Source organism: Trichoplusia ni, chromosome 19 (assembly GCF_003590095.1).
Source record: "Trichoplusia ni isolate ovarian cell line Hi5 chromosome 19, tn1, whole genome shotgun sequence".
NCBI lineage: Eukaryota > Metazoa > Arthropoda > Insecta > Lepidoptera > Noctuidae > Trichoplusia > Trichoplusia ni.
In genome coordinates, this window is record NC_039496.1 from 3,333,713 (window position 1) to 3,361,701 (window position 27,989).

At 36.4% G+C, this 27,989-nt stretch overlaps 1 protein-coding gene across 2 annotated transcripts in view; it reads right to left on the minus strand.

Moving 5' to 3' along the window:
- Nucleotides 1–9,272: 9,272 nt before the first annotated feature.
- The window catches only part of LOC113503486 (serine/arginine repetitive matrix protein 2-like), a 54,895-nt gene continuing 36,178 nt past the window's right edge, over nt 9,273–27,989 (minus strand). Inside the window, exons 1-6 of one of the 2 annotated variants that reach the window (XM_026885489.1) lie at nt 22,769–23,169; nt 17,438–17,867; nt 12,877–14,943; nt 12,285–12,429; nt 12,050–12,169; nt 9,273–11,943 (exon numbers count right to left, since the gene is read on the minus strand). In XM_026885489.1, the coding sequence (XP_026741290.1) occupies nt 11,757–11,943; nt 12,050–12,169; nt 12,285–12,429; nt 12,877–14,943; nt 17,438–17,867; nt 22,769–22,837 (3,018 nt within the window). In that variant the 5' untranslated portion in view covers nt 22,838–23,169 and the 3' untranslated portion in view covers nt 9,273–11,756. Of the gene's footprint in view, nt 11,944–12,049; nt 12,170–12,284; nt 12,430–12,876; nt 14,944–17,437; nt 17,868–22,768; nt 23,170–27,989 lie in introns of those variants that run through there. The other variant, XM_026885488.1, reaches the window with a different exon arrangement.

Below are 27,989 nucleotides of genomic sequence, written 5' to 3' on the forward strand. Positions count from 1 at the left end.
TCTGGATGAGAACGACAAAACTTTTGACCTGCAAAGAATAAATGATGCAGTCACACTATTTATTGAATGTTGAGAACAGGTTCCCGGTACATAAAGTTGAATTAAATGTTTAAATACGGATACGAATTTTTTTAGGGTTCCGTACGGAAAGGAAGAAAATGAAATCCAATTACTGAGGCAACGCTGTGTCTGTCTATCTCTCCGTTCATCTGTCATCAGGCTTTCTCATGAACTGAACTGGATGGTGAACTTCTGTTGCCGCTCTAACAAAAAATAATTAGTATTAACACCGAATATAATCAATGATTGGTACATACCATCATCAATTTGATAAGTCCCAAAATTTTATTGCAAACATGTTTTTTTATTCTTCTCCTATTTGTAAGGAACCTTCTCCGTCGAGAGTTCAACTCGCTCTTGATCGGTTTCACTATATTCTTACTGACATCGCATCATACATCGTAGCATAAATATGTCGTTTTTTATTTAATTTCAGCAAATACTTCTTAAAACTCCCTGGTATTAATGTTACTTTAAGTACCGTCTAAACATACCGGAGTTGTGTTGCCTAGTATGACCTTAATGTTTCAATAAAGTAACATTTATTGAAGCATGAAAGTAAATAAATAATGAGTTTACATTACCCTAAAAGGTTGTTACCTAGGCTAATGTTTTCTTTTGTTCTAAGATTGCTGAAAGTGCTTTTAAGGTTTATTAAAAGTATCTTTACTTCTAATTTTGATGAATATATTAATTGGAAAAGCTTTATGCTATATAATTGTGTGAATATTTGTATTGGAGCAGCCTATTCTTCATAAAGTAAGTGAAATGTGAAATGTAGTCCTTTAAGAAAAACTGAATTTTCAATATATTGCTTGGAAATAATTCAAAAAAATTAAATTTTCTTTAATGAAGTTTAAAGCAAGTACTTAAAATATAGTTTCACGCTTCGTCGAAAAGAAATGAAAACAAAAATAAAATGGAAGTGAGTAAGATATTTTGTAGAAAATAAATTATCCTTGGAAAATTCATACTGAAATATATAATTTTACTTTCTGCGAAATATTTAATTTACATTTTTACAGCTTTTGATGAATCTAGGAAATTCGGGAGGAAAGCTGGATCACACAATACGTAACCAAAATTCTTGTGAAAACAATTTCGCCCAATTACCTGAAACAATAAAAGCGATTACTTTTCGTTTATTCCTCTACAATAGACGCAACATATTTAAAAACTGAATTTTATAGTATTCACTACCTCAAAAGATGTTTTGAGAGTAATCATTTTCATAAATTGGCCAGAAACTGTCTTAAAAGAAAAAATATTCAAAAATTCCATTAAACCAACAAGCAACATAAAGATGAAACAAAAGAATAAAAAAAAACAACTTAAAACATGTCAATAACCAAAACAAATACTTCAAATAATTTCAACGTAACAACTACAAAAACTCAAAAAAAATAACATCAGCAACAGATGCTCTGAAAGGAGCAAGATACACAATCAAAATGACAAAGTAACAAAACAACTCAAAGAAGTTAAAACATTTCAATAAGCACTTACAATTTGTTGAAAAGCACCTCATAATAAAGACTAGCTGAACACAAATAGGCCGTAGCATTATCCGTTTCAAGCGGATATTCAGCCCGAGGGTTGAAATATCACTGGGGTAACTCAACACTCGTGAATGGGATCTGTTTACTGAGGTGCTCGGAAACCTCTTATGGGGAGGGTTTTCATGTAAGAAATATGAACTTGCCATTTAAACAGGTTGATTGGATGGACTTATGGATTTTTAAATTGACTGTTATTTTTTTTGTGTGGATGCAAGGAGTTCCTTAGAATGCCAGATTAAGCAGTGCATGAAATTTGTTTTTTTTTTTTAATTTTGGGCCGAGTCAATTTCTTGTCTACCAACCAACTTCACATTAGGTACTTACATTAACGCAGTCACCATTTTGTCTGTTTCTGGATATTTTTGCCAGCTCCTAAAATGTCTAGAAATAGACAAAATTGATATTCATTACATTTCATGTTTTGTATGTGGAAAGAAATAGAATCAAGGTGGATCCAAATATCTCATCATCACTATGTTAAAAAAAGATGAATGCCTAACCCTAAAAATATTGAAAAATCGAGACGACACTACAGCGAGCATATTGCCATCTCACTTCGACAACACATTCGTATGTCAAGAGCTAATAGTAATATAGTTCATTGTTTATCGGAATTTCCGCGAATGTTTCAGTATGCTCTTTGAACTATGCCTGTTAAATTACAAGTCCCAGAGGCTGTGTATTTCATGCAACCTGCACAATTCCCAGAGGATGTCACAGATATTCGGTGTTGGCTACACGATGGCAACTTAGGTGAACAGATTTTCCTAATTCTGGAATTCATAAAAGTTTTATTACACTTGCTAAAGTAGATGATGCATTGAATCAGAGTGAATTTTGACGAACTGACTTTTTTAAAAATGGTGTTCAAATATTAGATACATGTACGGGTACTTTTCAGTTGAATTTTGGTTAACTAATGTTTTCATTCCATTTCGAAGGTCATTACATTTTCATAGTTGCTAAATAGCAATTTATTTCTTAGTTAATGGCAGAAGTTTAAATACCTTTTTATTAGTTACAAAAAACGTCATTAGTGGTAATGTATTGTAATTAGCCGTCATAAGTTACAAAGGTTAGAAGCACGATATTTTATTATGTATGTATTCATAGGATTGCATGGCGATATTTTTCCATTTTTATTTTAGTTTTTAGGAGTCATTAAGCCATAATTAATTGCACAAAACATCTTCTACGTGCTTACTCCATCTCAAACCACAAATTTGCTTCCCAACACGCAAGACCGTAATTTAAAGCCCACCGCAGCGAATAAACAGACGACTGTGGTACAAATGTCTTAAATAAAGAATAGAGAAAAATGTGTAAAGAGCTTGTCTATTAAAACTGGTTAAATGCGAGACAAATACACTAAAAAACAAGCTACATTCATAGGAGAAGTGCAGTAACGAAGGTTATTACCAAAATAGGGATAAGATACTTACACATTATAATTATGGAACATATTAAAAAAAAAATCTTCATTACCACGTGGACGAAGTCGTTTGCAACAGTTAGTATCTCATGAGGTTAATTTAATAGATTAACCAACAAAGGATAATATTCCTCTATTGAAACCCTTAGCAACCTTAACATTTTCCTACTTTTTAATGAAACCCATAATTTTTCGGAAACGATGATTGAGGAACGAAAGTGCGGCTGGTACAAACTGTTACAGATCCTGATTAGCGCGTGGCAGTTTGTAATTACGGGTTTCTTTTAGACAGGCCATTAGAGATCGCACGCAATCACTCTAACATTTTGGAGGGGTAATGGGAATTTTGATTGTGATTAAATGGATACTTTACGAATCGATCAATCGAAACTAAATGATCCGTATGAAATATTCGAGGGGTGATGTGAAAGATACTAGTCATTAAGAAATTATAGTATCGTGTAATGTTTTACTAGACAGCAATAATTACACATATACAAGTACATTAATGTTCTTATTTCTATATTTCGGCTTGAATATCATAAAAAAACCATATTGAGAGAGCGAAATGAGACATGCGAATTCTTAAAAATTAAATCACTGGAATGATAATATTTATTTGTCTGCGACAAGAAAGCAAAATAAAGTTAAGGAAATGGGAAATTTAAGATAAATAAACTTTAAGAATATAATTTTCTTTATTGTTCACCACAGAATGACATCACTGAAATTAATAACAAACAGTGCAAGGATACAATGGTGCCCTTATCGCTAAAAACCATATCTTCCAGCCAAACGTTGGTAGGCGACTGGTGCACTATTTCAATTACATTATTAATGCATACTAGTGAGGATGCTCCTTTTGTACTGTCCATAACGTCAATCCATTTACATTTAATGGTTTAACGTTTTGTAGAAATAAACTATAAATTGATCACAACAACATTGCTCGCTGCCACGACCAATATAATAAATACGAAACGAGATAGTTTAAAAAAGTCTCAAAGGTATTCGATAGCCCCTTCGTCTAAATAAACAATCATATACGAAGGCAGCTTAATAATATTTGTAAGGGGTCATTCCTATGGGTATCGAATACTGCGAAGGTGCTTATTTCTCGGCTCTGAAATAAACTTGGCCTCAGAGGTTTGTTGCAGAAACTTCGGATAGCTTTGGAGGGCAGGTGAACTTTGCTGAACTTTCATTTTACGGAGCTGTAGTAGGTAGTATAGTTAGGTAACTTTCCTAATCTCGGCTTGAGATTAGTTACAAATTGAAAGTGTAGCTAGAAAGATAGGAGTTAGGTTCAAGTGCGGTTGTTTAATCTGTTTGTGGATGAGCACGATTATATGCACTTTGGTTTCGTTAGATACTATAGTAACTTACGTAGAAGTGATTTACACTAAGTTGTAAAAGAAGACTAAGTAGATTGCCAGGCTAGTTACGAAACCCATTGCCCTTAATCACCTGCTTACTTTACTGTGATCGGTGTTTTCTGTAACTTCTAATCGGTCGATCTCGATAAATACGGGCAGTTAGGCAATGTCAGACTTTCAATGACTTCAGCATTTATTAATTAAATCGTTTATATCCACAAAATAGTAATAAAGCAAAGTACTCACATAAATAATGATTCGACATAGTTTATTTAATCGTCATTATATTTGAATTGTTTTGAAAATTTGCTGCATCATTAAAACATATTTTAGACTTGTACCTAAGACTTAATTTTAAAACTCCTTCAATCTTGAAGATCAAAGAAGAATTCATCATTTTACCGCTTTAACAGTTTCAAATGATTTCATAATAAGTGGTCTAAACAAATTAGGGAGAACTCAACGATCGAAGTTTCCACATGAAAAAATAATCAGTTTCGAAATTATAAATGCTTGACTTGTTTAGAACGCGAGACAGAGTTTGTAAATGTTTTAAAAACGGAAGAGCTTTCACCGTATTTTGTGAACTGAATAATTAACGGAAACTCATAATAGATGAACGACAGTGATTTTTCTCAGCTTTTGTAAATCTCTCTGTCGTATGAACCGTTCATTATAATAATGCCCAAATTATAAATCTGGTTACCAGGAGGTAATCGGTTGACCATTCAAGGTTCATTCATAAAATAGCTGCATTTTTATACTTTCCATTAAATTTATATAAATGTTACTTTTGGACTATTTTTCCCACATTATTAAGACAGGGATATAATTTTATTTTTTCTACTTCTTTTGTAATAACTTGTAGGAGCTATTGCCGCTTTTGCTCGTACTAGTTGTACACATTTAAAATGAAAATCTATCAAAAAGAAGACACTTGTAGTTCTGTTCGAAGCAACTAATCATGTAAACATAACACAGGTCGTGCTTTATATTATAGATATATATCGTTTACCAGCCGCGTGACCCAGCGGAATTGTGATGCGGTAAGGAGTTTACTCCGTGGTTGACCGACTGCCGCAAGTTCAAGTAACTTCACCACAGAGTTAGGTCGGCAATATAGGCCATGACATAGCTTAGGTACCTATTAGTACTACAGGGGCAGGAAATTAAGTGGAGATACCAATTTTGCTGTTCAAGAGGATTCTTTACACTCTGAAAACAGCTTTGATGGTATAAATTTTCCAATCGGCCAATTGTCTCTTCCGGGTAAACAAATCACCGATAATATATAAAAATATTTACGAAATATACTTAGTGCCTATTTTCACAGCGGAGTTCAAACGGGATACTCGGGAATCATTCATGTGAATTCAAGGATACTTTCAGACCCTTGACATACCTAATACTTATCGGGAATGCGGACAATTATTGACAGGGGAATCATTATTGAAAGGTTTTTCGCGTTTATTCTCTCTCCTAAAACATTAAATATCTTAAAATAATGCAATGAAGAATATCAGTTTTCATGTTTTTTTGCCTCTTCAAATATTAAAATATCTACTATGTACTAAAACTAAGATGGACACAGGCTACAAAGTAACTTTAGAAACATAAACCTTTATTTTAAGTACATGACTTTTTCTTAGGTTATGTTGGAATCTTTGGAACCAGACAGAATTGAATTCTGTTTCACTCAAATTTGGATCGAGTTGTTTCTCTGAAATCTGACACAGCCCCTACTAATTCGTTCAGTGAATATCCACTCGGACAGTTGAAACTACGCTCAGTCGACAGCTTACGTCACTGGTAATACTTGACTGCCAATCAATCTCGTATTAGATAATACCGTTTTAGGATCAAATTCAAGTTGAGTACTAAATGCTTTACGGGAGTAAGTCTGCCGTTTTTAGCTCTCTACGACCCATTGTACATGGAGCTCACCACTGACCAGGTCCATGCCGGACTTCGCATTCGTGTTCCACTCCTCAAAGTGAAGCCAGCAAGCTCTATAAAGCCCACTAGGGCTGATCAATGGCAGGGCAAGGGGATAGTCTGAAAGGGTAAGCGTTGCCCTGGTACACGAATGGTAAAGGAAGGAACAGGGGTGGCTTTTAGTTAGTAGAAGTCCGACACTCCCCTCCGCTCAACCTAAAACGGAAGGAGTTATTTAACCATTTACCATCCGAAAAAAAAAACTCTTGTAGGTACTCACATTGATACAGGTTTTTTTCATGTCTGTCATTCCTCATTTTACAATAATATGTTTTAAAATAAATCATTTATGGAAATCATTATCTCTTCCGCATATCTTTAACCCTCTATTAGTCGCGTAATGACCCGGTCCGCCGGTTATTCGCAGCAAGTTCATCATAATTATTCATTTTAAAATTACACGCTTTCGGAGGGTTAATGAAGCTGTGCTTTGTAATTACGCCGTCGTATGGATGCGGAATTTTAATGTTATTAAAATTAATGAACAATGCCATGTATCATTTTCCTTAATAATGATGTCAGTTGTGAGGTTCGAGGAAGAGCTAGTGGCTAAAGAATAACTGCACGAGTTGATCGATCACAGGTTAAGCTACGCTTGACACGGTCGGTCCGTGGATGGGTGGCCTATGTCATTACAAGTTCCTCCGTGTTTCGGCAGGCACGTTTACTGTGATTGTGTTTCCTACATGTTTGACAGTCGCTACGGAAGTAAACAAGCAGCATGAAAAACATCGCCAACTCAACAACTTCACTTACAAAATAGTAAAACGTAGTTAATTATAAAATTAATTACAAAATGTTGCGAAACAACTTTTAACATGTTTAATTAGTATGTTGTTACTTAGTAAAAACTAGTCCCTGCAGAGCTCAGGGGTTATTAACTTCCATACATAATAACCATATTCTTTTCATTTAATCTTAATAATTATAATAATTGACTGACAATAACTTGTTATGAAAGCTTGGGTGAATCGTTCATGATACAACGGATCCGCCATTCATATAAATGAAGTGAACATTATAGAAGCACTTAAGTACGTACCAAGTTAAAAAAAAAAATGTTTAAAGTAAAGTAAAGACACTGATAATGTAAGGTAGGTACCCAGTTCTTAAACTTTTAAATACTCATATGCTATACACAAATAAGTACTTACACTCAGACATAGACAAAAAGATTGTGGAATTATGACTCGTTCGAAATCGTTCACGGGAATCGAAACTACGAAATGCGGTTTAGGCGTTAGCAGTCAGAGCCACTAACTACTAGACCAACAGGCCAGTCAATGTATTACCCAACCAATATTTTTTTTATACTTTTACACATCAAAGTTTGCTCACAAGCGAAATCGAAAAAAAAATAACTCATATTAAAAAAAAATGTGTTACGAAGAACAAATCCCATGCCAATAAAACTTTTTAATTATTGGACCCGAGATTGGTTTGCTCTAAAAGTAACAGAAATTATAACTTACCTGACTAGAATCAGTCGATATTTGGTATCGGCCCATTTCTTTTTCTCATGCTTAACTGTATAATGACATGTCTTTTTTAAAAACTATTCTATTTACGTTGGACTTTTTTTTTAAGAAAACGACTCCCGCACTAAGGAATTTAATCCTTGTGTCTGGGGGTTTTACAAACATACAAATCACATGCACAATGACACCCAGACTCAGATCAAGCATTTGTGGATGACACAAATACTTGTCCTACGCGGGGATCGAACCCGCGACACGACACGCACAGTGGTTTTGGCGTGGTGAACTCAACCACTCGGCTATCCGTGCAGTCGAAAAATATGGGTCTGGACTTGTAGAAAAAGCGCCATCTAGGATTTTTATGTGAACTAATGCTACTCACAATGTACTCTCAACGGCAAGTCTTAAAATGCTAGCACAAAATATAGATGGCGTTAATGTACACAAACTTAGCTTTAGCGCCATCTAGTGGAAATAATTTGAACTAGTTCCAATGCTTACTGGTTACGGAGATTTGGTGTGATCCAATAGATGGCGTTTTAGGAGTTTGAAATCTAAAGAAATGATTTAAAAAAAAGTGAAAACTGAGTTAAATGTAGCAAATGTTGACCGTTACTTTATTATTTTAATTATGATTTGAATAAACATGTGCCTCTTGCATTCTGACCGATGAGATTTATTTTCTTTACTTCGTGACCATGCATTCCTTATAGAGATATTTAATGTTATATAAGACATTATTAGTTAAATATACTTAGTAGAAGAAAGTTCCCATAAATTGAGAAAAAGAATATATCACAGAAGTTAAATGGTACCTAATTTCGTGTGAACGATAATAAACAACCTACTTATTGAGTGAATCACCTACGTTATCACATCTCATTGTTGAATGATTATCGCAAAACAATTAGCAGGTGAAAGAAACATTCGCAACGTATCGAAGTAGGTACTTACTTATCTTCTGCGATACTTATGCGCAGTATATTCATAAGTAGGTAGGTTACTTGCTTTCTGACTGAGTCCGTGAGTCTGCATGCTCACTTCATCGTACTTTCACATAATTTATATTACAAATGCAATACCTTAAGAGCTATGCCTTACCATGCACCAAATGCAGGAGACGGTCCTTGGCGGTTCAGATTTCATCGCCAAACCAAGAAAAAAGGTTTTGTATTATTGTGGAATGTATGTTTTCTCTGAACTTTACTGTGATCTAATGAGATCAATTCAAGGTATTTACTTAAATTTTGAGGTAAGTAGGTACCACCTTAAATGCAGTTATTAATTGAATTGATGTGCATGTAACAGTTTAGTGTGATTGTGTGTTTACCAGAAAAGGAAGAAGGAAAGGGAAAAATTTAATAAAATCATGTTTTATTTTTATGGAATTTATTCATCGTCAATTTCAAACTACACCTTCAAAATTACACTTGATTATAACTACTATAAGCTATATTTTTTACCTAACTCCGTATCGGGACCTACTTTGCTCATGAAAAAGAATTTTGACACGTTTTCAAAACTTCCAAATATAAGAATTTCATCCGTTATCTTTAGCCTACCTTCCTTTACGCGTTTACTACATATTCATACTTTGCACAAAGTACATGAGATGAGATGAATAAGAAATTATCTTTTTCTACAAAACGTAGATGTTAAAAATCGTCATCGACGATGATTCTGGACCCAAAATGATTCCCTTTCTCATGTAATAAGTAGCAATGCTTAATAATAAATCGGTATTAACCTCTATAATAAAATTAGTTGCTCGCTTGCAAAAGCTGCTTCGCGGTGGATAAGTATTATAGTTATAAATGTCCAATACTTTCGAAAAATTCGTTCATTCCCATACATGTCTACATTAATATTAATCTAATGATCACTAAATTAATTAACAAAATAAATCTGTTAAAACATAAATTTTTAAGTCTCAAACAACGTTACTTTCAAAAAATCAGGTACAAATCAATCAAAATTAACACTAAGGTAACTGAACCATCCAGAAGAGGTTATCATGAGATCTTGTTGTACATTATTAGATAAATGAGAACATACAGTTAGCATGAATAATAATATGCGTTACACAATAAATACGATGAACTTAACATTATAATACACAACATTTTTTTGGCTTTTATTGTATTAAACACAAAATCACAGAAGAATCTATTAAATATAGCTGCTAGACCATCGTTCATTAGTAACCACTGGCTGGCGAACATGTCGTTGTGACTACCAAGTGATACATGAAAGAGGAACTAAAACTATCCGTTACTGAGGGCCCCATAATCCATCCCGTTACACTACTTAAGTTCTAATTAACAAAAAATATAAATAAGTCATCATGTGAGAGTTACATAACATGTGCAATCTTCATCTATGATCTTACATTATATTGTTATGTGCCGTTATTAACATGATTAGCTTATTTAACTATAGTACGAAAGCTATATCAAAATTACTATTAATATCGTTTTAAGTTGGCCAATTATTTGTGAGTGTAATCGCTTCGTTTAATAATGTGACATCCAGACAGTCTGAGTATTTAAAACTTTGCAACCGGGCGGGATATGGGCACATTTTTAAACGAACCTTCACACTTTCGGTTTGATATAAATAAGTAGTACTAAAATCTAAGTTTGACATACTGATACAGTGTATAAAAGTTAAACTGACATCAAGTCTAGTCCGTACAAATTTGTACTAAATCGATATTATTTTCGTGTCAATCCGACCCACGTGCTTATGACTCATGGTCTACACGATCTACAAAACTCAACCTTGTTTTAATACAGTTAAGGTTAGAATTCTATACGTACTTGTCGCTGTGACAACTATACCCACCTATTTGATGTTTGCTACATAAATATTCCACCATTTGCAATGTGATTTGTTTTTAACCTTGCTGAATACGTTTTATAGTTTGCGTAAGCATTTAACGCGTTTTTAATATAAAGTTGAATGTTTATACAGTGAGTCATTGCGTTAAAACCAATTTATATGCAGGCGTTATTTTTCACACCTGTATCTACGTGATTTCTGAATCTAAATTATGACAAGCGTTTCTCGATTACAACAACTAAATTAAGTATCATCGTGATAAAAGTCAATGTTTTCAAAAACAAAGGAATATTTCTATATTTTGAAACTTATTTAATACGTTAAGTAATGTTCGATATGAGAACAATATTTCCTTTATGGCTATAGACGTCTTTATCCACAGGGGTAAAGATTAAGTCGTTAGTATACTAAATAAGCTTAGGCCATGACAGCAAATGAATACAGAGGTCACATAAGTGTATTTTATGATTCATTGCAAAATGTTTTCAAAAGTTATTATCACGCATTATAACTACTAAATATCATCGTTTGCGTCAATATCAAACAAACGTACAATATACATATATTAAACACTGATTAATAAAAGATATACGGTATCAATGTATAAACAATGAATGAGTAATACGAAGCAAGACAAAATAAGTACCTATTTCGTTACACAGTTCTTTATATATTAAGTTATGCAAAAATGATTATATGCGAATAAATAACATATTTATGTATATTATTATGTGGCTGCGATATTCTGGACTAGCATAATTACATTGCTACCTGAGCGAATACAAAAAATAATAATATAAGCCAGTTTTTTTAGCAAAAACATTCCTAACTCTTTGGTATTAGTCACTGGGTTCCTAAATCTAACGTCTCTTTCTCTTGTGCTTTCATCAGCATAAACAATAAATAATCACACCTTGGTTTTCCGACGGCTGCATATTTACACCTTTCCGAACTTCGAGCCGATCATTCGTGACGGCTCGTTCAAATTAAAATCCCTTGGTTCCATTTGGGATGTTCAGAGTAGGACTGCTGGCAGGGGCGTGGACAGTGCCATGTGTTCCGCGCCTCGGACTGGGAGCCTCTGAGCTGTGACGTAGTGTCGCATCAGGGCTGGCACTGAGGGGAACGCCGTTGCTGCACCCCCTAAAGTGTAGCCATCAGTACTACGGCATATGCGCATATGCATAAAACCACGTGTGGACCTATAACAAAGGAAAAGGAAATTAGCAAAAATGTTACAAAAAGTGCACAATTTAAAAGTAAAGAGTATTCTGACTTGTAAGCGGAGATAGTGTTGTTGGTACTCACTTTAAACTTAGTGAATAGTCGTGTTTTGCAGATTCACTGTTTCGAACTAAAAAGGCGCCCTCATCCGCATCCCTTAATAAACTTTCGGCTTCAACGCGCGATAAGGTCCCGTGGTACCACCTGGAAATAAATAAATAGTTCAATTAGACCTGTAATACACCAAACTCGATCATCTATTCAACAATTAATTAATAAAAAAGACATACATATTTTATGGAATTGATGATGAACTTACCCTTGTCGGTCAAGTGGGAGGGAAGCGTCAACGAGATCTCGAGGCGGAGCAATAGGTCCCAAATTTAAATGCAGTCCCTTAGAACTGCCAGAACCAGCGCTGCCGCTATCAAAATTCAACTTCAGATTGGGTTTGTGTTTGTTTCCTGTAAATAAATAAAAAATCTGTCAAGTTACACCATAAAACTTTTCTTTTTTAGCATTGATTGAATCTAAGATGCCACATCCTCTTATACGTCAAACGGCACGCAATCCTCTGCTACACTAAGCTCTAACTTAACTGAACGGTTACAAATTGCTCCGAACATGTACAGGAAAAAGTTCCCTCAAAAAGCACTCAAGTAAATTAAATATTGGGATGGGCGTTGGACCAAAGATTTTGTGTGGAGCGATCCAGAGTCATACGTCTTAATCGGCATAATGCGTTGGCGGTCGCTTTGAGTTAGAAGAATCTAACAACTTGAGCAGACAGCCCCTTCGTGTATACTTTATTTCCTCGAGATTGACATGTAAATTGGACTGACTTTAACAGAAATAACTTATTGGGTATTTTCTCAAAGATTACTTACAAAAATAAATATAGAAATACTAACCTTGATTTAAATCTTGTACGCTTTGGCTAGAGGAGGCATTGGATATTGCCCCTCCAAAGTCGTTATTCAACTGTAATGACTGCCCGCGTAATTTCCGACGCAGTTTAGGCATATCAAATGGCAAGGATCGTAGGTCGGCTTCGGCTTCAGCCTTTCGTCTCCTCAACTTGGGCATGTCGAAAGGAAGATCAGACAGATCAACATCTTCATCTTTACGTTCTTCTTCCGTATTACTATTTTTGAAATTAATGAATGCATTTCGGGAGTCCACACCTTCTCTTGAATGAATCGATATGCCGCTGTCAGAGCCCTGAATTTCCGCATCGCCAGTTGTTGAGTGTCTGAATGTTAAGTTCAACAGGTTCCTGTTTTGTAAAGCCCTTCGTTTTGGCTTGGCAACGATTTCGACTGTGGTTTGAATTGTTGTGTTTCCAGTTTCACCGTCTTCAGGGGACACTTTTTGCGAGTTATTATTTTTGTTGTTGTCGGATGTCTCTGACGCAGGCTCTTGAGATGATTTATCGGATATTGGGCTTAAAATGTGCAGCTTAGCTGGGTGGTGCCCAAACCCCGACAGTTGCATGTGATGGTGTGACTTAGTGAATGGCACGTTTCCCGAATCGGAGCTGTGTGAACTTAGCGAAGAGGAGTGGCGGCTTTCAGAACTACTACTACTCCTGTCACCTTCGCTATTACTACTCCTCAGTGATTCCATACTGCCTCCGCTGCTACTCGTAGCCATGCTTTCTGTGCTAGAGTATTTACGCCGCGGACGTACTGCTGTAGGCCTTCCCTTAAACTCCATTATAGGGCCGACCCCCTTTGGCCCCGTGTACCGATTCATTTCAGGTGTGTCAGAATCGGAAGTGGGCCGGCCCTTAATCTCTAAAAAAATACCGTCTTTTGATTGCCCCCCTTCATCATCACCATCGCGAGATTCGCGACTCGAATCCCTAAGACGTTGTCCTAGGTCAAGTTCTGTTGAGACGGATCCTTTAACGTCAGCCATACTAGCATCACTACTTGTAGGCGTGTCTCGAGCACGCAACGACTTTACAGGTAGTCTCAGGTCCTTCAGACGAGGGTGTGCAGGCTGCGATTGAGGCAAGTTTGGAGCACTCTTAATACTATTCATTGCAGAGCCGTCTTTCTGTTGAAACTTAGTGGGCAAGGGTGCCGTTGATGGTGGCGATGGAGTATAACCGCGTAGTGGCAACTGAGATGTTGACGCTGTACGCCCATCTTCTTCAATGTGAACCTTTTCTAATTCCTCTGACAAGGCACAGGCGTTGGTTTCATTCTCTCGCTTTTGACGGATTGTTGGTATTTTAGAGCGACGGACACTGTCTGTCTTCATAGTCACCTTACGACGACCTTTATAATCTGGCTCACCGCGTTCAACAGCTTCAAAAGCCGATGACGCAGATGAAATGACTTTTCGATCTTCAGCCTGCAAAAGAGCAGGGTGGTTGCTGACTCTGTCAAAGTCATCCAAGTCATCATCTGATCGTGCAATTTTGCAGTCAAAGGCTGTTTCGTAGATCTGTCTGGTGGTCATCTCTTGCGGCCAGCGGGGCAGCGGCGCCGGCACGTAAAAGACGCTTCGAGAAGGACGATGCTCCTCTACATCTTCGGGCGCGGCGCACACGCAGCCGGCCGCGTCGCGCCCGCGACGCCTCGGCGGCATCCACGCGCTCTCACCGGACGAAGATGATGACCGCTCTAGCTCACGGAAACCATCTTCAGCGACTGAGAATCTTTTGGGTAAATTAGGTCGTGGGGCCACGTGTGGAGCGTCAAGACTAGCTGATTTTCGGTACCGAGGGCCCCGAGATGAAGACGTCGTAGAAATGGTGGGAGCCGATGGGGTTGCCTGTTGTTGAGGTGTCTTGAACAGATCACCGTAATAGTACGGGCTTGGGTTCCTGCGAGGGGCGTTAGCGTATCGCGGGTCTGAGCGTCCGCTGTCCGGGGAATGTAGAGAAGGTGCTGTAGCGAAAGGATCGAACTCGCCAAATTCGTCTTCGTCCTCCTCTGATGACGATGAGCGATCTTCTGAAGATGATTCTATAACAAAACAAAAATATAATGATTCTAGAGACTTTAAGACAAGTATGCACCTACTAAGTGAAATTGAAGTATATTTAAAAGAAATTCAAAGTCACGTAACGAGGCAGACGTGGGTTCAAGATATTTCGCCTATTTCGGACGTCGCTCAACCTGTCTCAAGTGATGCTGTTTAAGGTACAACGTCTGGTTTGTGAATTGACATCCCCTTAAGAGCGCAACTGATTGTTAAAGCAACGAAATACTTTCTTCTGAAACTTTTCATTTCGTTAAATGTAAACATTGAATATTTTCAGAACGCTGAAATAGAATTATAAAGAATAAAATACAAAAAGACTTGTTCCGGTCGCTGGTTCCATACCTTGCTATTATATTCATTACCATTTCAATCGAATTTGAAGTACCTCACTAAATGAATACGTTAAACCCCTCATACACGTGCCTACACGCGGAGCTAATGTTATTTCAAAGGCACGACGAAATACCCTAATGAGAATTCCTTGCTTCGTGTAACAAAGGACTCCTTCTGAATGCATCATGCACATAAAAGTCTGGATTTTAAAAGCCACGACGATAGGAAAGAACTAACGAATCGTAGGCGGCTGTAGTATGCCATTTTATAATAAACTTTTTTTAATGCGCTCCCTAGAACAAGGTCCGCGTCTCTTTTGTTTTAATACCGTATTTTGTTGTCTCATTTAAATTATTCTGTTGGGTATTGTTCTTTGTAGTTCATAAAACTTATTGTAATACCCAGTTTCTGTTATGTTTTTTTTAACTCGTCGTCATCCTCTAAACCTTTCATCGTGTCTGAAATGCGGACTAAATAAAAATAAAGCTTAAGCCCTATTATTTTTTATTGTAACACATTGTCATAAACACAATTGTGAACAAAATTGCTGCCATCAAATATAAGAGAAGTCCCAATACTCACAACACGTTTCCTCGATTGAACAAAATGACGTCAAAAACTGTGCAAATTGTCTATTAGCGACGTGAAGAGTGTAGATGGGAGGGTAAGTGACGTCATTAGGTGACGTAATTACTTTTCCGCGTGGATGACCAGGCGCGACTCGAAATTTGTTAAATTGCGGCGATTAACGTGTTGAATGTCTTTTCGAAACATATTGGCAGTGAATAGGAATCGCTCGGTATGAAGTGAATTGAACATTTAAATTATTTACTTATTATTCTAAGCCTATTTTCACAGACGAGTTAGTCCTTAAATTGAATCCTTGTACTACAAATGATTACGTTACTCTACCTTCGTATAAAGCATTAATCGAAACAGCCAGACCAACTTACAATAAAAGCTTCTGTTATTATAAAATCCCGGACATTTTTTCAGCCTAGTCTAGACGGACGGACAAACGACAAAAGGGCTGATTAAAACTTGCTATTGTTGCTTCAATACTAGCTGGTATTAGCGAATGAAAGTCCCTGGATGGTAAAAAACCAGAATCGTGTAATTATTGCTTGGTACTCATATTTCTCGATAACATTGATGTACTTTGCCAGTGCTGCCAAGACTTGGTAACACGCAAAGGTATAGTTTTATGAAAATAAAAAGTTGCTGAATACATGAATGTTTGAGATTCTTTTCTATTTCAATTTTTCGGCAACATTAAGCTTATAGTGAAAACTATTATAACAATACCGATGCCTCTGCTATTTTACCTATAAATTCTGGATAGCATCCAACCAAGCCGTCATTTATTTACTATACTCAAGAATCACATACCAACATTCGTACAAGATTAAACTGACCTAATTACGAAGATTGTGGAACAAAAATCTTTAAAATCTGAGGAGTGAGTTTTTCTTTTTAATAAAGGCAGGACCGTCTGGCTCTAACCACAGTGGAAACAATGGCCTAACTAGGCTCTACCACGATTGTTGCACCAGAAGAATGGACCCTTTGTCCCGAACGTCCTAGATGAGGATGTTCTTAAAAAAGTAAGAGCTTGTATGTAAACCGAGGAAATGAAGCGCGAAATTTTGTTGTTTTTAAGAAGTCATTCAGCAGTTTTAAGTAAGTCCTCAAGCATTTTCGTTTTTCCCGCATTTGTTTTTTTTTCTACCTCGGAGTTATGCAAAACGGGCTTGTTTACTACACTCTGATTTTTATTTCTGTTGATTATTACTGTAATGTTGCACTTTTTTTCAAGGCTGTTTTGTCAATAAACTTGCATAAATTGTGAGTCAAGCAAATTGTTGCAATATCTCAAATGCTAATCGGAAATTAAGATTCATATTACATGTAATTAATGAATTCTTGACGTTATTAAATTTAGGTAGGTAATGTGTTGACGTGGTTAGCGAATTTTAATACTCAAAAAATATTTGCAACAAGACAATTTAGATAAATTATTCAGATAAATTCAGGGCTAAGTGATACGTCATTATGTGAAAGATGCTATCTTAATTTCAAGATTAATGATATATATTTCTAAGAAAAGTAAGTTGAACAAACACGTATGTATACTAAACTTACCAGATTCGTAGTATGGTTGAGATCTGTGTCTGGACTGTTTCTCGTGTCTTAGTGGCGCTGCTGGGGCCGGCTCTGGCGGAGACTCGACTGAGCCCTCAGGGGCACTTTCAGGACTGCGCCTCGACACGCTCGGCGCCGACAAATCAAAGTCGGTCCTTCTTGCGGACTCGTAATCCGCGCGTCGTCTCGCTGACCCCGCGTCAAACTCTGCTCGTCTCCCTGAATCCCCGTCAAACTCTCGTCCGTAATTCCTTCGACTCTCGTATTCGTATGGACGCCGGCACGAGTCAAAATCGTAGTTTGTGCGGCGGGAGTCGTAACGCCATCTGGTGGCTTCAGGCGAACGACGTGGCTCTCGGGAGCGGCGGCTGCGTTGTGGGGAGCGGCGGGCTGTGTCACGAGGTGTGCAGTATGCTTCTATGAATTCAACCTGGAACAACAGAAAATAGGAATTAATTTTGCAAATTGCAGACCCTTACGTACACATTAGTCTCAAGCGGTATTCCTTTGTAATTTCGTAGATTAATGGGAATAGATCGAACAATTAAACCCCTTGTAACTGACAGCTTCAAATACGTCGGACAAGGGGCATCGCATACCAACCGGCTATTAGTCGGAAAGAAGCCCTTCATCATGAAGGTCGATTATGTGGCAGAGTAAAGTGGTAATAAAATGCAGCGGTCACATATTCAGCGACCGTAACGGCCGGTTAGACGTCCTCTCTCCCCTCAACGGGGCGTCATTACCACGACCCGTTTCTGTTTATGGGGACGGATATAAAGAATATTATGAGATATTGTGTGCATCGACGATACTATGAGGTGATAACATTTCGGGGGACGCTGCCAAATTTAGTTCAAGAGCGGAGACAAATTTTTATAGCGCGTTTCTGAAATGTTTGTTGCTTTTATTTTATCCGGCTATGTCAAAAGGGCAGGAGTTTTTTAAGCAGGTTAAAATCTGCCAGTGATGTTCAGTGTTTGATAAATCATTAACAATATGTACTTGCGTCATAATACGTATGCGTATTAACAACTCCGCATCATTACACGACATTATTATACAAACAAAAACTCATGAATAAAAACCGCCAATTAAAAATTTTCACGTACCAACAAAATAATGGGCGAACAATTCAAACGGAATAGCATGTTTTTATTTTGGAATCTGTTTATAAGATGATATCTGTTTAACCCGGGGGTGGTTTCGAGCCATTAGAGACAGTGATGAGTTCCCGCTTCCGCGCCTCCGGACACGAAGGGTCTCTCGTACCAAGTCTCATTAAGGGTTAAATTAGTAGCAGCTCAGATGGATTCCGACTCGAGAGTTGTTTACGTAAACATCTCAACGTACGCATTCGTACTTTATGTAATCGATGTTTACGTAACAGTTTAATGGCAAAATTTGATACGCTTTATTGCATGAAAAGGTATAACGAAACACAGTACTAGTAAAGCGTGTTAATAAAATGGAATGTTGTCCAAAAGTTGTGCGCAAGTACGTCAAAAAGAACAAAAGGGTGATCCGTTTTTGCCCGAGGGGCAGTTCTCTTTTAAACTTTGACTATAGAAGGGTAGGTTCGGTTCATCTGGCGCATTGTTTAACGATTCCTTGCTATGCATGAAAATTTATTTACATAATTAAACGTCGGCCGTGCCACCCTCGAGTTTTGATTTGCGATGTCTACACAGATTTCTACGCTCTTTATTTGCATATTTTGATGCTTAATTAAATCTTCCATAAATTTTACTTAAACTTCTGTGTATTTGTGCGCTTTCTTTAACTATTAAAAGAGCCCTATCTATTAATGACCTTCAAAGTTCCGATTCTCTTTATAGTTTGACTTTGTCAAGGTTATCTAATCTTCGCAGATATCAGATCAATAAGATTCAACTTATCGTATTCAAACAAAAACCCAGTTCTTTCAACAGACTACATTCACCGCATCGTCCAATCGTTATCAGAATATTTTCAACCAGTGGCCAGTTTTATTTACAGATTCAAATCAATACCGGCTTTCAAGCGTAAAGGGTTAACTCTGAAAGGGATCAAATTGAATTCTGCTCAAGCACACATGTTCACATCTGGCTATTCATCAATTGTATCGCATAATGGGGGTAGAGTAGTCAACAGCTCACTTCCTGCACTCGTATTACGTATACATACTTACAATGGTAGCTATGATTGTACTTTTGCCATTGTAATTACCTTCCTGCTACATTGTACGACATTTTCTGTGAGTGTGATCGTTTAAAACACGAAAGTTTTAAAGTTGAAAAGGCAGAAATTAAGGCAAAACGAACTCTTAAAGAATTAATTAATTAATTAATAGAACCAGATAAAAATGGGATTCTGTTCTGTTTAAAATTTGGATTATCTTTTTGTGTTACATCAGATACCCATAGAAATAAATTGAACTTTGATACCATTTAACTAAGGGCTAAATAAACATTCTTATAATTAACTGCACTTGGGCAACGAGTTTGCCAATTTCAAAAGCAAATTAGGGGAGCGCCAATGATTACTTCTTTAAGCTAATAGTAATCTAAGGAAGGAAGTTGAAATAAATAAACAATACTGGCCTTCAATGAGACCAAGTTGCGACTCGAACAAAGAGCAAACGAGGAAATAAATAAATGTCCATTTTATATTTAATACCATCGATCACCAAGAGGACTATCATTAACATTTTATGACTAGAAATAATCGTATTTCTTGGAAACATTGGGTCAGCCTTTTGGAATTCAGGATCTTAAATAAATACGAATAAATTTTCGAAGCACGTGTGATCCTTCCTTAGTGACTCATCGCGACCTTAAAAACATTTTTTGCAATGTTATAAAATCTCTTACAGACTTTTTTATATCCGACCGAGATGTTTGGGAATGTGTTGGCACCGACGGGGATTCCTTCTTGTTTGGTTATGCCCACGTAATTGTACCATTTGTCTTGGACAATTGCGTTAATAATAAACAAGCTCTAGATGCCGGCAAAGTCGTCCATATAAACGATTCCGGGTTCACCCAGTATGAGTAATACAAACAGTATGAAGGATGTGGGACAAGACGGAGCTTTCAGACGGCCAGATGACTCACCGGCCCGGCCCGATGTATTAATACCGGAGACACGCCTCCTGGGATCCCGAACTAAAATAGCGCGGTGTCGCGTGACTTCAATATGGTAATGTGTGCTCGTACCTATATATTTTCGTGAAATTTTTCCGCACTAAAATATTTTTAGATTATGAATCAATTGTATCGAAATTGGGACAATATTATGGAAATAGACGTATGTGTATATGTATGTCATTTATATTTAGTGGTAAAACCAAATATAACATTGTTGGTATTATATCATCTGAAGTTTTGATTCATTTTAAGCACTTAAACGCTATGCCTAACTGACAATAACAAAATAGCAAGTGGAGCCTATAAAACCATTCAACTACACTAATTGGAAAATTCCCTCTAGTATCGCAAACAATAGATGAACGTTTATGGCCAAAAAGACATTACGAACTCAAAGAAGAAATAACTACCAACTCAAGGACTACAGAGATAGTTACTAATTAGTGAAGCTTCAAGCTACTGCGTCTGAAGACAAAACGTGAGTCACCGTCCAATTACCAGTTTTGTTTACAATAACATACGATGACGAAAGGAATCTCACTATCGACGTAAGAATTTCAAACATAAATAATATTTACGTGACATTATCTTCATTTGATGAAACACGCCGATATGAATTTTATGGCCTTATCGAAAAGTCCATAGATTTGCTGTTCCCAGATGTGCAAACAGAAGAGATTGCACTCAAATATAAAAAGGAGCAACATGAAAATTCGTTAGGTGGAATTGCATTTGCCGTCGACAATTGGCACGGTCATACCTAGGCAGCCGTCAGCTACCGTCTGGTCACGTTCAGCAAACCAGAGACCGCAAACAGGCCCAATACAACTGAATTAAATAGAATGCCTTTTATTCTTTTCACTTTCGTGGGCTTTGAGGACGCATTTCAATTTGATATTGGCGCAAAGCCCTGTGTCTGTGACATGTCTAGTCAACGAGTCATAATATTAATGTTTACTTTGGCACCGATAAAAATTGAGAAATGAGGTATCATGAAAAGGCTAAAATTATTTTCTTCAATATCATTTGGACCTGTTTATATTTTCGTATTCGTTAGCGAATTCAATTATTTTGGCGAGTGTTTTCGATGCTCATTTCGTTCTAAGCTTTGAGTCTAAGCAAACAATTGTTGAAAACGATAAAACAAGCTGAGGAAATAAGCTTAATTACTCAGTCGCAAGTCCGAGTCGTCAAAAGGGCCGGGGGTGTCCTTAAGTAGACCCTTACGAATGTTTCAGTGGAGGGAACAATTATGGAAGAAATTTTCAACACCTTGAAAAGGTCATCGCACCCTGGAGTAGAGTACATCACTTGAACAAATAAATGGAATTATAGTACACATTCGAATTCTTATCAGACTTGAATGAATTCCAAAGTTTTATTTTTCATTTCCCAACAGTTGCTTCGCTAGAATGTACACAATGAGCATGACAAGCTTTTCTCAAACTAAAAATGTTCGTTGAATAGTCCTTTATACTCGTCATTGTGTCACTGAAAAGGGACACATCAGATTTGGCTCTTTTGTAAACGGTGTTAATCTGTCACAGAAGCTTTTGTTGGGCAAAAAGTTTTATGCTCATAACAAAGTTTGACCAAACCGGACGGACCAGAGATTTGGTGATAAATCTTTTGTAATTGACAGAGATGGGTACTCTTTAGAACAATAGTTTTCTTTAAAACATAGCTGAGAAATTAATACTTAGGTAGTTTGTTGAGATTTGTCACTAGGTAACAATGCTTCTATTCTTTATGTACCGCAGGTCCGCTTAATTTTATTCAAAGTTGATATTAAAGAGATCGTTAAAGTTGTATGGCATTTTTTCTTGTATTTTAGAAGTGAAAAGATTGCGCGTCCCGTATCGGGGAGTAAACTTTGCTCTTTGAACTTGTAACTAAGTTAAGTCAGCCCCCGAGATCGCCCGAATACATCTAATCAATATTTACTTACTATTTTACTTAATTCTTTGGTTACCAAACACTTGAACAAACAATATATTTGCGTTGATTGAAACCGTCCTCTTATTTGGTTCAGTTAAACTATGGCATTTCATTCGAGACTGTTTAGCATATTTTTATGGGTCCTACCACATATTTGGAATATCTTATATACCTACGCACAAAGAATGGTGGGTATCTCGTTCATCTCATAACTAACATTAGATAACGTGATGTTAAAAGTGAATGAATTGAATGAGCGACTCACCACATGTACAACCAAGATCCACTGCGCGATCTGGCGCATTTTAGAAATCAGCTTCTTATTCGACGGCATTGTCAAATCATTAATCCAACTTATCACAAAACAAATCCAACAGTTAGTATGTAAGGAATCCACAAATAGCACAGAACGATCACCAACTTTATCGACCGTTTCACTACGGACACGCACACACACAGGCTACAAAACTAGTCCTACACTTTCACACAAACTCGTTCTTGTTCTTAGTACACGAAATGTTTGTTACAACTATAGCTTATCACACCAATTATGTGTAAAGTCTAGGCGCTTGGCAGTAAACCCTGCGATATTAACGCCTAGGACGGTTCGGTTACTTGACGAGTCCAACTGTAGACTGACAACACTACTCAAACGCTATACGCGAATGTGTAAAACGGTGACTCATCGCCCCGCATACTGTTTACCGAGGCTTGAGTCATCGCGGTACAAAATGCCCCGGCAGCGATGTAGCGCTGTAGAAAAAGAACGATAGCAAACACGCTAGTAAACGGACCGGATTTGTAAAGCGCTGGAATGCTTTGTTGTAGATAACCGACTCCATTAATACCTCCATTCCGCACGTGTCCCTGATTACAAAAGACGATTATGGACTTTATCTGTTTGAAAATAAAGTACAAAATATTTTTGAAGTTGGTTGGGTAACGAAACGTAAACTTTCGCGTTTAGATTTCGATCCGACTTGAGTTATGTTAGATTACGCTCGACTAGGTCGAATGCCGTTTTGAGGTCGTTTACGCGTTAGACACGTAGAACAATCTATGTAACAATAACAATACAGAATACTATAGTGATCAATGTTGTCTTTGGAATGTCGGTTCTGGTACTCTGTGCGTAATTAAAATAGATACGAACTAGATTAGAAATAGTTGCAAGCGCTTTCGAAACAAATGTACCCCGGTACTGCTAGTACAGACACCGATGCCAACAATAAATCAAGTTTAGTGACCAATGGTTCTTAACATCTGGCCGTTAGACGACAGAGCAGTAGTTAGCGAGCAAGTGATAATAAGACGAGTGGAAAAATGGCGAGAGTTGTAGACCCCTTGAGCTATGTTTGAGGCGGTTTGGCATTTACGTGGCGACCTTTTATGGTCATCATGTTTTTGCGTAACTTGATGTGAGTTAATTATAAACAAATATGTGAGAATAGCCTGAGTTCTTGAAATTCGGGGTATCAGATTGTATTATGCAGAGTGTGATATTGCCTAATTACGGGATACTATTCCAAACAATTGAACAATGGGATATCTGTTAATTCTCAGTTTGTAAGTACGGCCAAGGATATTATTGTTTCTCGCACGCACCTTTCACAAAAATTCTTTATCTTGACTATCCGGTGTCAGAACTCCTTTGTTTCCAACAATAGTGCGGGCTAGTGTTACCTTTATGATTCCAAACCAGAATTTCCTGTTAATGTGACTGGGTTCGGAACAAAGAGGATTATATTGTTGTATTAACTTAATTTTAAGACCATATACGTGATTAGGTATATTTTTTTAAGATTCATATTTTGAACAAGACTTACCAAGCTATTGCACTAAATATCAATAAAATAAGGATTTTCCTATTTTCTTATTGGTTTTAAAAGTATCAAAATTAAACATTAGTACCTAATGTTCAATTAGGTACTAATGTTTAATTTCTAACGACGCTCAAATAATTTTTACTATGGATAGTCGATTCGTAAGTCGGGTAAAAATCGATACTATCTTTAGGCGACTGTCCCTACAATTGTTATATAAATGATTAAAGTTACAAAACAGCGTAACAATTATATTGTAAATTACATAACATAACAGCAGATTTTAGTTCGTCATGATGTTATTCAATTCTTATCGTGGGACAATTTAATCTTTGACTTACTATTTAATGATGACAGATAATATTTTGTTTCTCACTGTACCATCTTGCCATGGAAATTCCATTGTTCTATCCAAATATTTTTTTAGTATTTAGACTTTACAAACATTCAAAGGATTATTAAGACTTGTCTAATTTTTGTTTTAAACTTTTTTTGATGGTCTAGAAGCCCGAAAAACAAATGAATATCTGAAGTCACATTCCAATTTCAAATGTTTCATTTACCCAAAGTAGTAAGTGGCCCAAAATAGTGTTTGACTTTTGTGCCACTTGTTCAAACATGTTTGTTTGTATTTGTGGTGTTCCAGACTTTTGTGGTTGTGGAAGCGAGACGAGGCTCTATACCGTCTAGTGCTGTTTCTCTCTTCTACATTAAAATTTGTAAAAGACTTACGAAGAGACCCAGTTGTTAGTTGCTCTATCTTAATTATACAGAAAAGGAAGATGTAAAAAGCCGTGGATACAATATCTGATCTCTCAGTAATGTTTATATTTCCACCCACTCAGACCAAATCACAATAAATATTATTTGATAATAATGGTATCCAATGGCGAGTCTCTGATGTCATCCTCAATGAAGTTATGTTTTACCGTTAGGGATGAGCAACGCTCAATGCGTGGGCGACGAAGATTAATAGTAACTCATCATAGGAGTTCCCATTTCTATTACTAATTATATAGAATTGAGAATGTATTGTGAAGTTTTAAACTGACGAGCATATACATACTTCTAAAAACATGTCTTCCAAAAACCGAATAAATTTAAAGAATAGAACTTTAACATAGCTTCGTTTCCTTGTATGATCTGACATCTATTTTACATCAACAAAAAGACAGAATGGACATTTCTACATATTAAAAAAGACATATAACAATAAAACCATCGTCCGAAATAATCCAAGAATAGAAAAGGAAATAACGCCGAATTAATTCTATTCGCAATAAAGTTGCAATTGGCGCCGGGCGATTCACGCGGTGATGATCTAAGTCTGAATAAGGTGAATGCACTCATTTATTCCAAGTCAGTCGACCTCTTATCGATGACTTCACCCAACTGAATGACAGTTGTTAAGTAACGTTCAGTACCAACAGTTTATTCTGTTTTCATGGTAATCTGAGCATGTTTGTCAATCAACAGCTGTTTACCATTCTTGTAAAAAGTCTGAAGGAAATAGGTTTGTATGTTGTTGGAATTCACAATACATTCGTATTTATTTTTGTTTTGTATTTGGCTATTGTGAATTCCACCATGACATTCTTAATAAGATCAGTAAATGCATTCAAATTTGAATGGCTAGAATTATTGATCCATCTACAATGTCATCTAGTTTTGAAACTTGTAATATTTTATAAAAGCAGGAAATCCATCTGAAGAACCTTGAGATGCATCGTCATATTCGACATTAAAAACCTTGATAAAAATCAAGATATTTTTCTTACTACCATAAATCTTACTAAATCACATCTAAAAACGTTCCAAATGTTTCCAGCAACGGAAATCTACGTCAAATATGTAAAGATACGATTTAATCCCTTGATTACCCGTTTCGGTAATCACAGCCTACTTACCATCATTAGTCACACATACCTACATTACATTAAAACGTATTTTACTTGTGTTATCAGTGAGTCAACGGTGCACGGTGGTTCCCAACCTTTCGCCGGGTCACATATGGCAGAGTAACTCACATGGATATAATGAGTCATTCAGTCGCAGGTGTTCATTGCGAAGCTGGCGATGTCGATGATAAGAGACAAGCGAGTTTGATACAGTTTTATAATCATTAAGCTGAGTATTGAGGTGTTGTATAAGTCTTTGATTACAATATGTGAATCAAATTTAAAGTTTTAAAATTTTAAGAGAATATGCGTGATGGCACGCTCAATTTAGAACTAAATAACGTTGAGTCCAAATGGATTTTGTTCGATTGCTGATCCTCGTAAACTTATATGGACTCATGTTCCCATCTCATTCCTAACATTAAATTGGACTTTGCCTGTTTGTGTAAAGTCATTTCGGACTTTAACATTACCTAAAATAAACACGTCATTTGTTTTGAAAAAGTTCGTTGCATTATTTGCCACCTCATCTGTCGTTATGAGTCATGCACTTGGGACACAATACTCAGCGTTGCAGAACCGTAGCATACGTTAAGGGTAATGTACCATATTGCGTCCCAAAAGCTGCGTTAATATGTGTTGAATATTTTAAAGTAAATATTCCTTATGAATACTGTTTTGTTTTGTATTATAACAGTTGGCTGTTACTCTATCTGCAGGTGTTTCTATATCCATCATGATATCTTCATATTGTTGATGAGAAATTGTCCGATATTAATTCTAAATATAATATGACTTCTTATAAATCATCCAATATTTCATTTCACGTTTTCGGTAATGCAAATCGGATAAGTTTTGATAAAACTACATTTTGGAAATTATCTTATCTACTGATTTCATAGCGATACTTTTGAATGGAGAATTGAAACCAGAAACAGTTTAATTTTTTCGCTTCTAACTTGATTCTTGGAACACACAGGATGCCGTACCTAAAACATGACCAACTGCGGCAAAACGCGTTAGGGGCAGTGTGACTCTGCCCTTAAATTACGAGAACGAAGCTTTCTGTGAAATTATTGCGTCAATCGGGACAGATGGAGTTGTCAATGAGTAATAAGGATCATTACGAAGGAGGATGACTCAAATAACGTTGTAGGCATCATTATTCATAATTAGCGATATGCCCAAAATATTTTTCGAATAACGCATCAATAATTTGTTTTTCTAGGTATAATGCTTTCTGTTCTCCGTATCAGTATATTTTAATTTGTTATCAATAAAATTAAGCATTAAGTGCATTATATTTAGCCAAATTTGAGTAAATAAGTAATTGTTCGATTACAGACATAAGTCTGTATCTGTTCTGATCAAAAATTATAACACAGAAAAAAGTTTCTATTCCATACAGCAAAGTATTTACAACATTATAATAATACCAGTCCACATACGTACCACTACTGGGCTCAAGCCTCTTCTCGTGAAGATTAACATTTTACATTGATCACTAAGCTAGCTCATGGCGGTTTGGCGATTTCTGATTCTAATATTTGAAACCCAAGTTTAAAATAAATTCTTTATTAAATAACCTTATAACCGTTTGTTTACAGTTAAATATCGCGTCTGTATTCAAAGAGAATGGCATCACTCCTTTCCTATTAAATATAACATGAAATAATTTAACTTCGTTTATCAAACCACGTCTTTCATTAATCTTCATTCCCAATGGTCCCTTCGGATGTTGCTAACAACAAATTCTTTAAAACAC